This window comes from Mandrillus leucophaeus, unplaced genomic scaffold (assembly GCF_000951045.1).
Source record: "Mandrillus leucophaeus isolate KB7577 unplaced genomic scaffold, Mleu.le_1.0 Scaffold189, whole genome shotgun sequence".
In the NCBI taxonomy this organism is placed as follows: domain Eukaryota; kingdom Metazoa; phylum Chordata; class Mammalia; order Primates; family Cercopithecidae; genus Mandrillus; species Mandrillus leucophaeus.
Window position 1 is genome coordinate 524,767 of NW_012101909.1, and position 13,440 is coordinate 538,206.

The 13,440-nt window shown below is 49.7% G+C and overlaps 1 protein-coding gene across 5 annotated transcripts in view; it reads left to right on the forward strand.

Moving 5' to 3' along the window:
- The window catches only part of LOXHD1 (lipoxygenase homology domains 1), a 193,563-nt gene extending 192,213 nt beyond the window's left edge, over positions 1 to 1,350 (forward strand). For 2 of the 5 annotated variants that reach the window (XM_011978079.1, XM_011978081.1), the window contains 2 exons: positions 370 to 682; positions 1,102 to 1,350. In XM_011978079.1, coding sequence (XP_011833469.1) covers positions 370 to 682; positions 1,102 to 1,104 — 316 coding nt within the window. In that variant the 3' untranslated portion in view covers positions 1,105 to 1,350. Of the gene's footprint in view, positions 1 to 369; positions 1,069 to 1,101 lie in introns of those variants that run through there. The other 3 variants (XM_011978078.1, XM_011978077.1, XM_011978080.1) reach the window with 3 other exon arrangements.
- Positions 1,351 to 13,440: the final 12,090 nt, after the last annotated feature.

Genomic DNA, 13,440 nt, shown 5'->3' on the forward strand with positions numbered 1-13,440 from the left:
CTACTTGGGAGGCTGAGGCAGGAGAATGGTGTGAACCTGGGAGGCGGAGCTTGCACCACTGCACTCCAGCCTGGGAGAGAGAAGGAGACTCCATCAAAAAAAAAAAAAAAAAAAAGAAAGAAAAGAAAAGAAAAGAAAAAAGAAGTAGAAGAATCAAGAAGCAACTGGAAGAATGGAGATGCCTGTCCATGGCGAATTTTAAGTTAAATAAGAATCCATACTCACAGTTTAACCCAACATTTCCAGCTCCAATATCCCATCACCCTGGGAAGGGACCATTTATGGATGAGCAAGGGGATCTGGGGAGGGAGCAGCCTTGGCTGGGGTCTGCTTAGCCCCTCCCCCTCCTCTTTCCCACGTCTCTGCCAGGTACTTCTTTAACTGCGACTGCCTCATCCCCCTCAAGAGGAAAAGGAAGTACTTCAAGGTATTCGAAGTTACCAAGACGACGGAGAGCTTTGCCAGCAAGGTCCAGAGCCTGGTGCCCGTCAAGTACGAAGTCATCGTGACGACAGGCTATGAGCCAGGGGCAGGCACCGACGCCAACGTCTTCGTGACCATCTTTGGGGCCAACGGAGACACAGGCAAGCGGGAGCTGAAGCAGAAAATGCGCAACCTCTTCGAGCGAGGCAGCACAGACCGCTTCTTCCTGGAGACGCTGGAGCTGGGCGAGCTGCGCAAGGTGCGCCTGGAGCACGACAGCAGCGGCTACTGCTCAGGCTGGCTGGTGGAGAAGGTGGAGGTCACCAACACCAGCACCGGCGTGGCCACCATCTTCAACTGCGGCAGGTGGCTGGACAAGAAGCAGGGGGATGGGCTCACCTGGAGAGACCTCTTCCCTTCTGTCTGAGGGGCTACAGCCCCCACCCTCTCACTGAGATGCCCCGATCTCACATTTCTGCCCTCCATCTTGGTGGTCAGCAGCCCTCCAAAGCCTCTGGAGTTGGCACTGGGGGCCAGCAGGCCGCTGAGAACTTCATGGGGTCCTGCTCCCCACCCTACCCCCAGTTTATTGAACCTACAGTGATCATAATTAGCTTGTGTCATAATCTGTGGCAGCCCAAAAATAGCTTTTTGTATTTCCTTTTTCTGTAATAACAGTAGTGATCAGGCTGGGACTTGCCGTCGAGTGTGGATGAGAAATTGAGTCTTCACCCAGGGGATAGAAGTGGAGAAGGAGAGGGCATCGAGATGGTGTATTTTAAGCAAAAACTAATTAACACTTTTCCCCAAAAAAGCTGGGCTAATTAAATTATTACCAACCATATCCTATAAAGAATTCATCTTAGCATCTGCTTGCTAAGAAGTGTATGATTTTCCCCAGTTTCAATAAATCCAGTGGCAAATGGAGAAAAACATCAGGAGGAAGTGTTTTGCTGGGGGATTTATGAGCCTGTGAAGAGTAGATAATTCTTTCCATCACTTTACAGAGAACGCATTGGCAGGTTCCTGCTGGTTATCCCAGCCTGTGCTAACACAGTCAGGACTGGACACAAAGGTGATAGGGATGGCGCCTGCAACAGCCTGGTCACTGGCACTCTAAGGCCGGGAGAGAAAGCAGGGTCATTCAGGTTATTTGGTGATTATAATCTGTGGCTCTCTGTGGGCAGGGTTTGGACTGAGAGCTGAGAGGGGCTTGGGAACAAAGTGAAGACCTGGTCTCTACCCTCAAGGGGAAGGTGACCTTGCTGGAGAGGCAGCAGGCGAACCGTACATTTGAGTACCCACACAGATTCGCACATGCACACACACTCTCCCTGATCGGCAGTCACGAAGTCACAGCAAGACTTCGCAGAGATCAGCACCTAACTTCTGATTTTCCTGCAGAGAAAAGGACAGCAACAAGGTGGGTCAGGCTGGAAAATATCCCTATAGGAGGGCACCCCAGGACCAGTGTTTCTGCCGCTTTGCTGTCCCTGCACCCTCTGTCCCAGAAAGGTCTAAACTCGCAGTGAGGCTTCAGGACCCTGAGGCAAGTTCAGACCCCTCTCAGAGATCTCTTGGAGAGAGGTTAAATGCACTGACTCTGGGGCAACCAGCCTGGGTTTAAATCCCCATTCTGCCTCTTCGCAACTGTGAGAACTTGGGCACATTATTTTCTCTCTTTGGGCCTCAGTTTCCTTACCTGTAAGACAGGGGGAATGATAATAATGCCCACCTTGTAAATTATGATGAGGACTAAATGAGTTCATGTGTATGTAGTTTTAATTCAGTGCCTACACCAGATAATGAGTATATCCACCATGCTGAACACGCAGGACTGGGGTGTGTGGGAAGGGGAAGATGGCATCATTAAACAGCTTTGTTTCCATCTCTTTCTGTGGAACTGGTTCTCCCCCTGTCCCTAGATGAAAATTTAGACAAGCCTCACAACTCCTGTGGACTCCAGTAGGTAATAAAAAGTCCAACAAACACTTTAAGTCATGAAATCCATCTCCATTCTGTAATTTAAATGTCCAGCCCCAATATAAAGATAAAGACATCAAACTTAAAATTGAGCTTCCTGCCATCTCCTGGCTCAGTCCCATCACAGGTGGGCCCCACAGTGAGGGAGGGGTGTGAGTGTGTGTGCATGTGTGTGTGTGCAGTGAGTGTATTATGTAGTGTGCAAGTATGGTGTTTGTGTAGGTGTACACATTAGTGCATGGTGTGTGCCTGTATGTGAATCTCTATGCATGTGTGCATACATGAGCATGGGTGTGTGGGGGGTGTATGTGTGCCTGTGAATATGTGTGAGAGCATGTGTGTGCACGCACATGAGTGTGCAGGTGTGTGTGCGTGCATGTGAATATGTGTGTGTGTACACAAGTGTGGGTGCGGAGTGTGCATGCATGTGTATCTGGGCGTGTGAAGGCGTGTGTGTGAGAACACATGAGTGCAGTGTGGTGTGTGCATGCATGTGATTCTGTGCGTGTGTGTGTATATGAGTGTGTGGTTGTGCTGCACATGCATGTGAATCTGTGTGCGTGTGTGTGTATATGAGTGTGTGGTTGTGCTGCACATGCATGTGAATCTGTGTGTACATGAATGTGGGTGTCCTGTGTGCGTGCATATGTGTGTGTGTGAGTCAGCCTCCCCTCTCTTCCCCTGCATTGCCCTGTCCCTCCTCCTCCTGCCTGTTGGTGCACCAGGGTTTCAGACTACTGCGGGAGGAGGAGGAGTGAAGGCAGCAGGCAGCTTCCTGTCCAAGGGCTGCTATTATGGCTGGTGTCTTTGTTTCCAGACCTGACAGGTGTTTAGACTTTCACAAGCACTTGTGCGGGTTCACCCTCCACTCTGTCCTCTTATTTAGGATCTGAGACACTCCACAAGAGGCCCTCGGGCACCCTTCACTCTGACACACTCCAGCCGTTCAGGCCGCTCACCTCTCTGTGACCAGGGCCAGCCCATCTCACCCCAGCCACGTCTCCAGAAGGGGCAGGCAGCTTGTCTGCCATATGCGGACACATCCCCTCTCACATAGCCCTGCTGGAGCCCCAGTCGCTTGCCTCAGATTCAAGGGCAGCCAGGAGGCAGGGCGCACACTCAGCCCCACAGGAGGCCTCTCAGGATGTCCTGCCCTTGAATCCACTGCTTCCTCTCAGCCTTCCCATTCTCTGACAGGACCTGGAGGGATGTGTGCGGCCCAGAGTCTAAACCGGTTCTCTGCCCTGTCCTTCTGGCAAGAGATACGATACATGGGGCTCTCACTGCAGAGTGTGGCATCTGTGGGTGACTCGGCCGCCGCTGGTACAGGAGGAACCTGTTACCATCCTGCTGCTGGCGTGTCCTATTAATGTTGGCTTACCATCGACGGGGTAGTGTTGGCCTGGCTCAACAACATACCCCAGGACCTTAGCCAGCTTTCTGGTCATCCTTTACCTGCCCTACCGGCTCAGCTTTCTTCAGAGGATTTGTTGAGATCTGAGGAAACAATTGCTTCGAGAGCTCCATTAAACTCATTAATACTTTTGGTCCATTCCGGGGCACTTTCTTACCCACAGGCCTCCCCAGCCCCTGCCCCCTACCTGGTCCTCCAAGTCCCTGGACCTGGGCCATCTCCATCTGGGCAAGTCGCCCACAGCTCTGTGCCCAGCAGGGTGGCCCCCAGCAATGCCATACACACTGTCCTCTCTGCTGTCCTCTGCCAGGGCTGACCTTTGCTTGAAGTCTCCTTGCCACCCATCCACTCCTCCACTCTACCAGGCACTGCCCTTCACATTCTTTTTTGTTATTATTTGTTTTGTTTTTTCGAGAAGTGTCTCACTCTGCCACCCAGGCTGGCGTGCAGTGGCACGATCTCAGCTCACTGCAACCTCCACTTCCCGAGTTCAAGTGATTCTCATGCCTCTGCCTCCCAAACAGCTAGGATTACAGGCACAGGCGACCATACTCGGCTAATTTTTGTATTTTCAGTTGAGATAAGGTTTCACCATGTTGGCCAGGCTGTTCTCAAATTCCTGACTTCAGGTAATCTACCCACCTCGCAAAGTGCTGAGATTACAGACATAAGCCACCACTCCCTGCCCACATTCTTTATTTTTAATTGGTGCACAATAATTATACACATCTATGGGGTACATATGGTATTTTGATATATGTATACAATCTGTAATGATTAAAGCAGGGTAATTGGCATATCCATCACCTCGAACATTTATCATTTCCTTGTGTTGGGAACATTTCAAATCTCCTCTTCCAGCTAATTTGAAATATACAATAAATAACTGTTAACTAGAGTCACCCTACTGTGCTCTAAAACTCTAGAACATATTCCTCCTATCTAACTGCATGTTTGTACCCATGAACCAGCCTCTCTGTATTCCTCCCAACCCCGTTCCCAACTTCTGATAACTGTCATTCTACTCTCTACTTCCTTGAGAACAACTTTTTTATCTCCCACTTCTGAGTGAGATCATGACCTGCTGCTCTGCTGCTGAAGGGCAGTGGCAGCAGTCCAGGGCAGGTGGCCCTCAGGCTCTGGGGAGCACACACTTCAGGTCCCTTTGTCCCCAGGGGAGACTCCTTGGCATACTGCATCACCCATTCCCCAAGATATAGGATACTACGTGGGCTAGAGTGCTGGGGACCTGGTCACACTCCTGGGTCCAGCCATTGTTGCAATGCTGCAGCCCTCTGGGTAGATGTGGGGGTTGTGGGTGGGTATCCAGGGATGTGGAGATGCAGGGGTTGTTGGACCCTGGGGGCAGGATGTAGTCTGATGGTGGCTGGGTTCTTAAGATGGTGCTGTGCTGCAGCTGCTTTGGTCTCAGGGGGTGTGTGGACCTGGTATGAACACGATCTCTGGAGCAATGCAGTTGCGTGGGCTCCAGGCAGTTCTTCATACTTGTCTCAGGGCCCATGAGGGCTGAAGCACTCTGCCATGATGAGGACTGCAGTGTAATGTGGACCACTGGGGATCTCTTGTTTACCTTTTCCTCTCCTGGCTCTGAGCCAATCCCTGCCCTCTCCTTCCATGCTTTAGAAGTTCCCTGTCACTTCCTTGTTGAATTCTAGTGTTCTCTCTTGGAAGCTCTATTTGATATGTGGTTATCTACTCGCTGTTTTGGTTGTTCTTGGTGGAGGAGGGGAGTTCTGGGCCCCTCTAGTCAGCCTTCTGGAAGCTCCTTCCCTATGCATCGCATTCTTTACATCTCAACTTAAGGCCTCCAATCACTCCAGGAAACATTTCCATTACCCCTCCCCCAAGACAAAACTAGAAGCCCACCCACATCTATGAGAGGTATGTTGGAATTGTGTGTCTCCTCATGTGTCTTCCTAACTGGATTCTGAGTCCTTAAGGAGAAAAGCTAGGTCTCACTCATCTCTGTAACCCCAGCACTTAGCACAAGGCCCAGGGCATAGTGTGGATACTAAGTGCATGTGTGGTGAATGGATGGATAGATAGATGATTGGATGGGTAGGTGGGTGGATGGGGGGATGGGTGGATAGATGGGTGTGTGGGTGGGTGGATGGATGGATGGGTGAAAGGGTAGATGGATGGGTGTGTGGATGAATGGATGAATGGATGGTTGGATGGGTGGATGGATGGATATATGAGTAGGTGGGTGGTTGATGGGTGGATGGATAGATGGATGGGTGGATGGGTAGATAGATTGGTGAATGGGTGGGTGGATGGGTGGATGGATAGATGAATGGGTGGATGCATGGATGGATGGATGGATGAGTGGTGGATGGGTGAAAGAGTAGATAGATGGGTGTGTGGATGAATGGATGAATGGATGGTTGGATGGGTGGATGGATGGATACATGGGTAGGTGGGTGGTTGGATGGGTGGATGGATAGATGGATGGGTGGATGGTTGGATGGGTGGATGGATGGGTGGGTGGATGGGTGGATGGATAGATGAAGGGGTGGGTGCATGGATGGATAAATGGGTGGATGGGTAGATAGATGGGTGGGTGAGTGGATGAATGGATGGGTAAATGGGTGAATGGGTGGATGGATGAGTGAATGGGTGGCTGGGGGGCTGGCTGGCTTATTGGCTGACTGGTTGGCTGGATGCATGAATGGATAAATGGATAGATGGGTGAGAGGGTGGATGAATGAGTGGATGGGTGGATGGTTAGATGGAGAGCTGGTGGGTGGATGGATGTGTGTAGGTAAATGAGTCTATTTCATGGCTTAGAAAAATTTCTATGATGAGACTCATCCCAGCTCAAGGACTTGAGGAAGCCCATCCCCATGTGTGATCAGGATACTCTTCTTGATCCCTCAACTATTACTCAAGAGCCCCTTAGCCAGTCTGAATCATTTCTCCAAAGACCTATTGCCTAACCTTCTGGCAGCCCAACTCTCCCTTTAATGGAATTCCCAAGTTTGGGAACTTCAGATTTCAAACCCTTCTTGGGGCATGCACATTGTGTATTGAGCGACAGTGGCCCTGGGCTCACCCCTGGGGTGGATAGAAGAGAAGATTGTTCAGGGGATCCGTGGAACCCTTTGCCTCAGGGAGCTTCTATGTATTGTTGGGGCTGAGGAAGGACAACACCAGGAGTCCTGGTCCAGCCTAAAGCCATTCAGTAGAAGTTACCCCTGGTCATTCATTCACATGTCAGTGCTGGGGAAAAAGTGGCAAGCAAAAGAGATGAAAATCCTGGATTTCACAGAGCTTATATTCTAACTGGGGGAAACAGATGTAAGCAAACAAATAAATAAACTGTATGATATGTCATATGGAAACACATAATGAAGGAAAATAAACTAGGGAAGAGAAACATGGGGGATATTTGCAACTTTAAATAGGGTGGTAAAAACTTGACATTGAATAAATAAATCCCTAATGCAGATGAGATGATGCCATGTAGACATCTGAGGGGAAAGCACTCCAAGTAAATGGAACAGCAAAGATAAACCTGGAATGCTGTTGAAACTTCAGGGAGGCCACTGTAGCAGAAGCAGCATGAGGTCAAGCAAGCCAGTAGGAGATACGGCCAGAGCAGTGATGAGTCCTACGGAACCTTGAAGGTACTTGAAGGTCTCTGGCATGTACTCTGAAAGAGATGGGTAGCTATTGGATGAGCAGAGAATGACATCGTCTAACTTACATTTTAACTAGATCACTGGGGTTGCTGTATTGAGGATCGATTATAGGGTAGAAGCAGGAAATCTGCTGGAAGGCTACTGCAATAGCCCTAGCATGAGATGAGAGTGGTCCAGACCAGGTTGGTAGAAGTGAAAGTGCAGAGATCCTCTATATCCATAGAGGCAAAGCCTGTGATTGAGGGCTTTGCTCAGGGACTTAGGCATCTGTGGATTTTGATATATGCAGGAGTATTGGAACCAATCCCCCAAGGATATGGAGGACTGACTGTAGTTCCCTGCATTCCTCTGTGCATCCCTGGACACCCCTGGAGTAAAGCCAAAGGCCAAGAACTGTGATTCAGAGACCTGGGGCCTAGGGGAGCAGCCTAGGGTAAGAGTTGAGTGTTCTGGAGTCTGGGTTCAAATCCCAGCCTCACTTCCTGGCAGTGTACTTTGGGCAAGTTATAGAACTACCCTCTGCCTCCCTTTCCCCTGAAAATTGGAGATGATCCCAATGTCATGGAATTATTATAAGGATGAATGAGGCAGTTCACGTAACCAGCTTAACACAGTGTCTGGCACCCAGTAAGGGCTTAGGAAGTGTTAATGGTCATTATCAGTTTCAGCCCTACTACTTATTAGGTTTGTAACTCTAGTAACTAGATGCACTCTCATTATTTTTCTTGTTCTGTCCCACTATGACTCTAACAAAGACAAAAATCTGAAACCTGAGACTTTCTCCTCTCCAAGAGATCCTGCTGTCTTTTGGAACCAGCTCAGCACTCTAGACGGAGAGACTGCCAGGCTATTGCCAAGAAAACTTCAGCCTCAGAAGCAAGCTGATGAAACAGGGCTGCCCCAGGTCTAGATGATAAAGGTAAACACTACTCCAGCATCCCCTGTTTCCTCTTCCCTGGTATTCCAGCCAGGGCCCTACTTCCCCTCCCCCCATACCTTAACCTTGTCTTTCCTGATGCCTCCAGCCCTCCCAAAGCTCTGGGCTTTTGACCGTGCAGCCTGCCCAAGGCAGAAGGCTCCCTAGGAAGCTCCCCAGTCCAGGGAGATGACTCTAGTAACTGGAGAGACTGAATTCATCCTTCTTCCTATCTCTTCTGGAAAAACCGTGTGTGTGTGCCTTAATGTTTCCAGCTCACCGTGCAAATACCCTTACTCCCAACTGAGTATCTGCACTGAAAGCTCAGGCAAAGGAACACTGTAGCTCATCCTGGGCCGCTGGGTTTTGATCCAGCAGCTACCGGTATGAGAATACCAGTATATGTGCAAGAGAGCTTGAGGGCACTCCTCCAGTTCTAGGTCATTCACAGGTGGGACTCTGCCCCCAGAGAGCTGAGTGCTTTGACGCCACTGCTCTGGCCTCCTGCGGAATTGCCCCACCCTCTGTCCCCAAAGCCATATGCCTAGTCCATGCCAAAGGGCACCAGGGAAAATGGCCTCGCAGGCCTCTTAGGAGAGGCCAGTGCCTCCCGCCCCCAGATGAAGACCCATACAGAGATGTCTTTATGGAAGTCCAGACACGTTTTCCACATCTGGGAAGCAAGTGTGGAGCAGGGTGCGTGCTGTGGCCTGAGACGCGGAGTGAGGACTTTCACGTCCACTGCCAGCTGTGCAGCCCCACACTGCCGTCTTCCCCTGAGCCTACTGTCCCCAGGCCCAGGGCCTCAGATCCAGTTCTCCAGAGAGTAAATGTCTCTGGAATATGGGGTATGGGAGTAGGTGAGTAGGTTCCTGGTTGAGGGTGGGAAAGGAATCCCAGTCTTTAACTGCTCCTTAAACTTTCAACCCATCTTCCTGTTTTCAGCTTCTTCATTGTCCTCCACCCTTTAGAGATTTCTGGCACTTCCAATTCTTAAGAAACTTCCTTCACGTTGGCTTCTCAGCCGCAGGCTAAGAGGTGTCAGTTTTCTTCTCTCTGCTAATCGGTTTCATCTCATCCATCCCCTTTCATCTTGCAACACTTTGTTGACATCGCTTATCGCCTAGGCCCAGTGGATTTAAGTGTTTCTGATTCTTTTGTGGTTCTTTAAGAGGAGCTTCCAGAACAAATGAGTTTAATCTCTGAATTTAAATGGAGCCATCTCTAGTTTTTAGTTCTACGTCCTGGCTTTAGATAAATAAATAACTACAAATGTGTATCTAAGGATACTTTATGTATTATCATAGCTACCTCAAACCCTTACAGCCACAGATTTGGAAACATGTACCTAAAAACACACGTCTGACACATCTTCCATTTTTAACAAAACAGTTGCTACTGGTTTATTCAAAGGAAATAGAATGTAATAATGAGTTTCAGGTAGCAGCGAGAAAGCAGAGACTACTCTTCACCCAACGGGAGCCTCCTGAAACCAGAGGCAGCCACGCTGTTTATGGAGATACAGGGGGAACAAAGAGGGTGGGATGAGGCCCCGTGCCAGTGCAGCCTTTCTGCGTTACAGGAGTAAGGACGGAGAACCAGAGAGGGCCTCTGACTCACTGAGGGTCACACGGGGCAAGGCTGGGCTTGATACTGGCTGTCTGATGGGGGCCCTCCACACCCTGGGTGCCTGGATGGGACCCCTCAGGAGCAGGCCTTGGGGCAGCAGTAGAGGAAATGGGAGCAGGTGTGTGGTTGGGGAGAGGGAGAGGGAGGAGGCTGGGAGTCTTGCCAAATTCATCAGCCAGATCCCAGCTCCGTACTTTTATAGGATGAGATGGCTTCCTTGGGCTGGGCACTGATTTTCCCTAGGGGATGCTGGGGCCCTGGGCAAGCTCTGTTGCTTGACGCATTCCAGTCGGCCCTCTGCCTCCCAGGCCATGCTGAGACTGCAGGTGAAGGAGAGGGGAAACCCCCTTACAAGGGCCTGGGGAGAAGGGTCTGGAAAGGTGGCCTTCCTGCTACATTCTCTCTCCTGATTGCTGTGCCCAGCCTGGCTACTGCCCTCATCCCTGCTGTCTACTGTGAGGAAGGAATGATGGGTGCCTATGAGAAGCCTCCAGGAGGGTGACTCCCTCCAAGTCTTACCCCATCCTACCCTGGCCTGAACTTTGCTTTCTTTTTCTTTTTCTTTTTCTTTTTTTTTTTTTCGGGACAGAATCTTGCTCTGTTGCCCAGGCTAGAGTGCAGTGATCTTGGCTCACTGCAACCTCTGCCACCCGGGTTCAAGCGATTCTCCTGCCTCACCCTCCCGAGTAGCTGGGATTATAGAAATGTGCCACGACGCCCAGCTAATTTTTGTATTTTTAGTAGAGACAGGGTTTCAGCATCTTGACCAGGCTGGTCTTGAACTCCTGACCTCATGATCCACCCGTTTCAGCCTCCCGAAGTGCTGGGATTACAGGCATGAGCCACCGCGCCCAGCCTTTTTTTTTTCTTTTTTTGTGACAAGGTCTCCCCTGCCGCCCAGGTTGGAGTGCGGTGGCACCATCATAGCTCACTGCAACCTTGAACTCCTGGGTTCGAGCAGTCCTCCTGCCTCAGCCTCCCAAGTAGCTAGGACTACAGGTGTACACCACTATGACCGGCTGATTTTTTTAAAAAAAAATAGGTAGAGTCAGGGGTCTCACTGTGTTGCCCAGGCTAGTCTCAAGCTCCTAGCCTCAAGTGTTCTTCCAGCAGCCTCTCAAAGTCCTGGGGTCACAGGCATGAGTGCTGAGATTACACTACACCTGGACAGGTTTTGCGTTTCAGTAAGTCTTCATACTCGTGGCAGGGCAGAAAGCAGGGCCAGGACTGAGGTGAGGCAAGCAAAGGCCCAGAGTGCAAAACGTTAAGAAGGCACCCAACCTCAAGCTCATGCAAGTGCAGGGCTGGCACCTGAGAGTGAACTCCTCCTGTCCTGGCCCCAGCAGAAAGCTATTCTTCTACCTATAGCTGCCCCAGAACTCTGTATCCCAACAGTCCTAATCCTGAGGCTGAGACCAGGCAGCCAGCATGGTGAGTGTGTACAGCTCCTTTTCTGGAAAAGGGCCTCCCTCAACCTCTCACCCCAATGCCTCTTCTGCTAACATCCTGTGGTCCAGGATAGACAGTTTGTGCTGAAATGCCACCTCTCTCTGGCCAAGCCCCTCATTAGGGCTCAGGGTGAAGAAAACAAAGGAAAGGGAGGGTTCCGTCCCCCCAGCACCTCCTTTTCTTTTCCTGCAGTCCTTGCAAGAGCAGCTCATTCCCTCCCCACACCCTCTTGGGTATTGATGGCTCACATGGCTCGAAAGTTCTTCCTTATAAGGATGGCTTTGTGAGTGACAAGGTTTTATATCAGCTCTTTCTTTCCTCCCCTGATTCAGACACAGTCTGTATTAAAGAATGTTTGGAGAGAACAGTAATTATATTGCTTTGGAGTAACTGCTAACAAAGTATTTCCAGATAAAAATTCCTCAGGGTCTACTTTAAAGAAGAGATAAGACTTATTTGCAATTAGCACAAGCTATTTACATACAAACTGTTGCACCAAAGTCTAAAAAACACTCTCGCTTTTAAGTAGGTTAAACAAAAGCCTTCTAATGTTGTTTTCTTGGTTCTTTGGCTAAACAATCCTTTATATCCAAAATTTTGGTACAAGCAAACTCAGCTCAGTCCAGGTACATCCTTTCTGGATATTGATTTGTGGAGTACAAATGGATGAGTTTGGACAGGGCTATGGGTGCCCTACTTCCTGAGGACCCTTGGTGTGTCTATCCTGAACAGGCACTCCCATTACTCCCAGCCCCTTTTCAGAGCCTGACACCAGGCATCAACCACCCACAGACATCCCCACATGCCCTGAGCAAGGTTAAGACAAGGGAGTTTCAGGGAACAGATAGGGCCATCTCAGCCTTGGACAAAGGGAGTAAATAGAGTCTCTAAGAAAGGAGGTTTTGGACAGACAGGCCTGGAGAGAAAAGTACACTTTAGTCCTAAATTTAGAAGGTAGAAGGGGTAGTTTTGGTAGGGGCACCTGAATGGTGTTGCGGGGGAGGTTGCTTATGAACAGGAGGGAAGATGGGTGTGTACTTCTAGCCTAGTGGCCTCAGTGTGGCTTTTCTTCTAGAGTTTCCAACTGAATGCAGAAAAAAATTGTTTTGTCAGTGATTTGAGAAGTCTTGGTGCTGAGACCTCAGCCACTAGCCCCCTGCTGGACAGGGACTGCTGGTGGTTGACCATGGCAGGAAGTGGCCAGAGGAGAACGGTAGATATTGATAAGGTCTGGGAAACCATCTAGGAATAGGAGAGGGAGGAGAGCCAAGAGGATCAAAGAGAAAGCCAACAGAAGGCAGGGTTTAAAACAAATAATATTGTCATCATCTTAATAGCTAATATTTATATAATGCTCACTATATTTGAGACACATGTTAAGTGCTTCACGTATTATGCTCATCAAATTCTCATAAAAGCCTATGCGGCAGATACCATTATTATCCCCATTTTATAGATGAAGGAGCCAAAGCACAGAGAGTTTAAGTAACTTGCCCAAAGTCACACAGCAAGCAGCTAGCGCAGGAAGCTCAAGAGTAGGCTTTTCATCAAACGATATGTTCAACAGAAGCTCCATATTTAAAACAGACCAAAGAGTAGCTGCTCTGACTAGTTGCAGGACCAGGGTGGAAATCCCAGGCCACTCAGTGGTGGATAAGTGTGGGTAGAGACATGTTATTTGCCAGGTTGAAGACTGCTGAATAGGGCATGTAACTGAGGGCCAAAGGGAGTGAGGACAGGACAATGCCTGCAAGAGAAGGATCTTGTTTCCCACTTCCCAGAAGTGGGAGGGGCTTCCCATGGCCTGCAGAGCACTGGGGAGGAGAGAGAGGAAGGAGCCAGGTGTGAGGTTGCAGGTGATGGTGAGGATTGGGGGAGCTGTAAGGAAAAAAGTACTGGCTGGGAGGCACCCGAGAGTGTCTGGGAGTGAGATGAAGACAGATTTCACTCCTCCTTAACCTGAG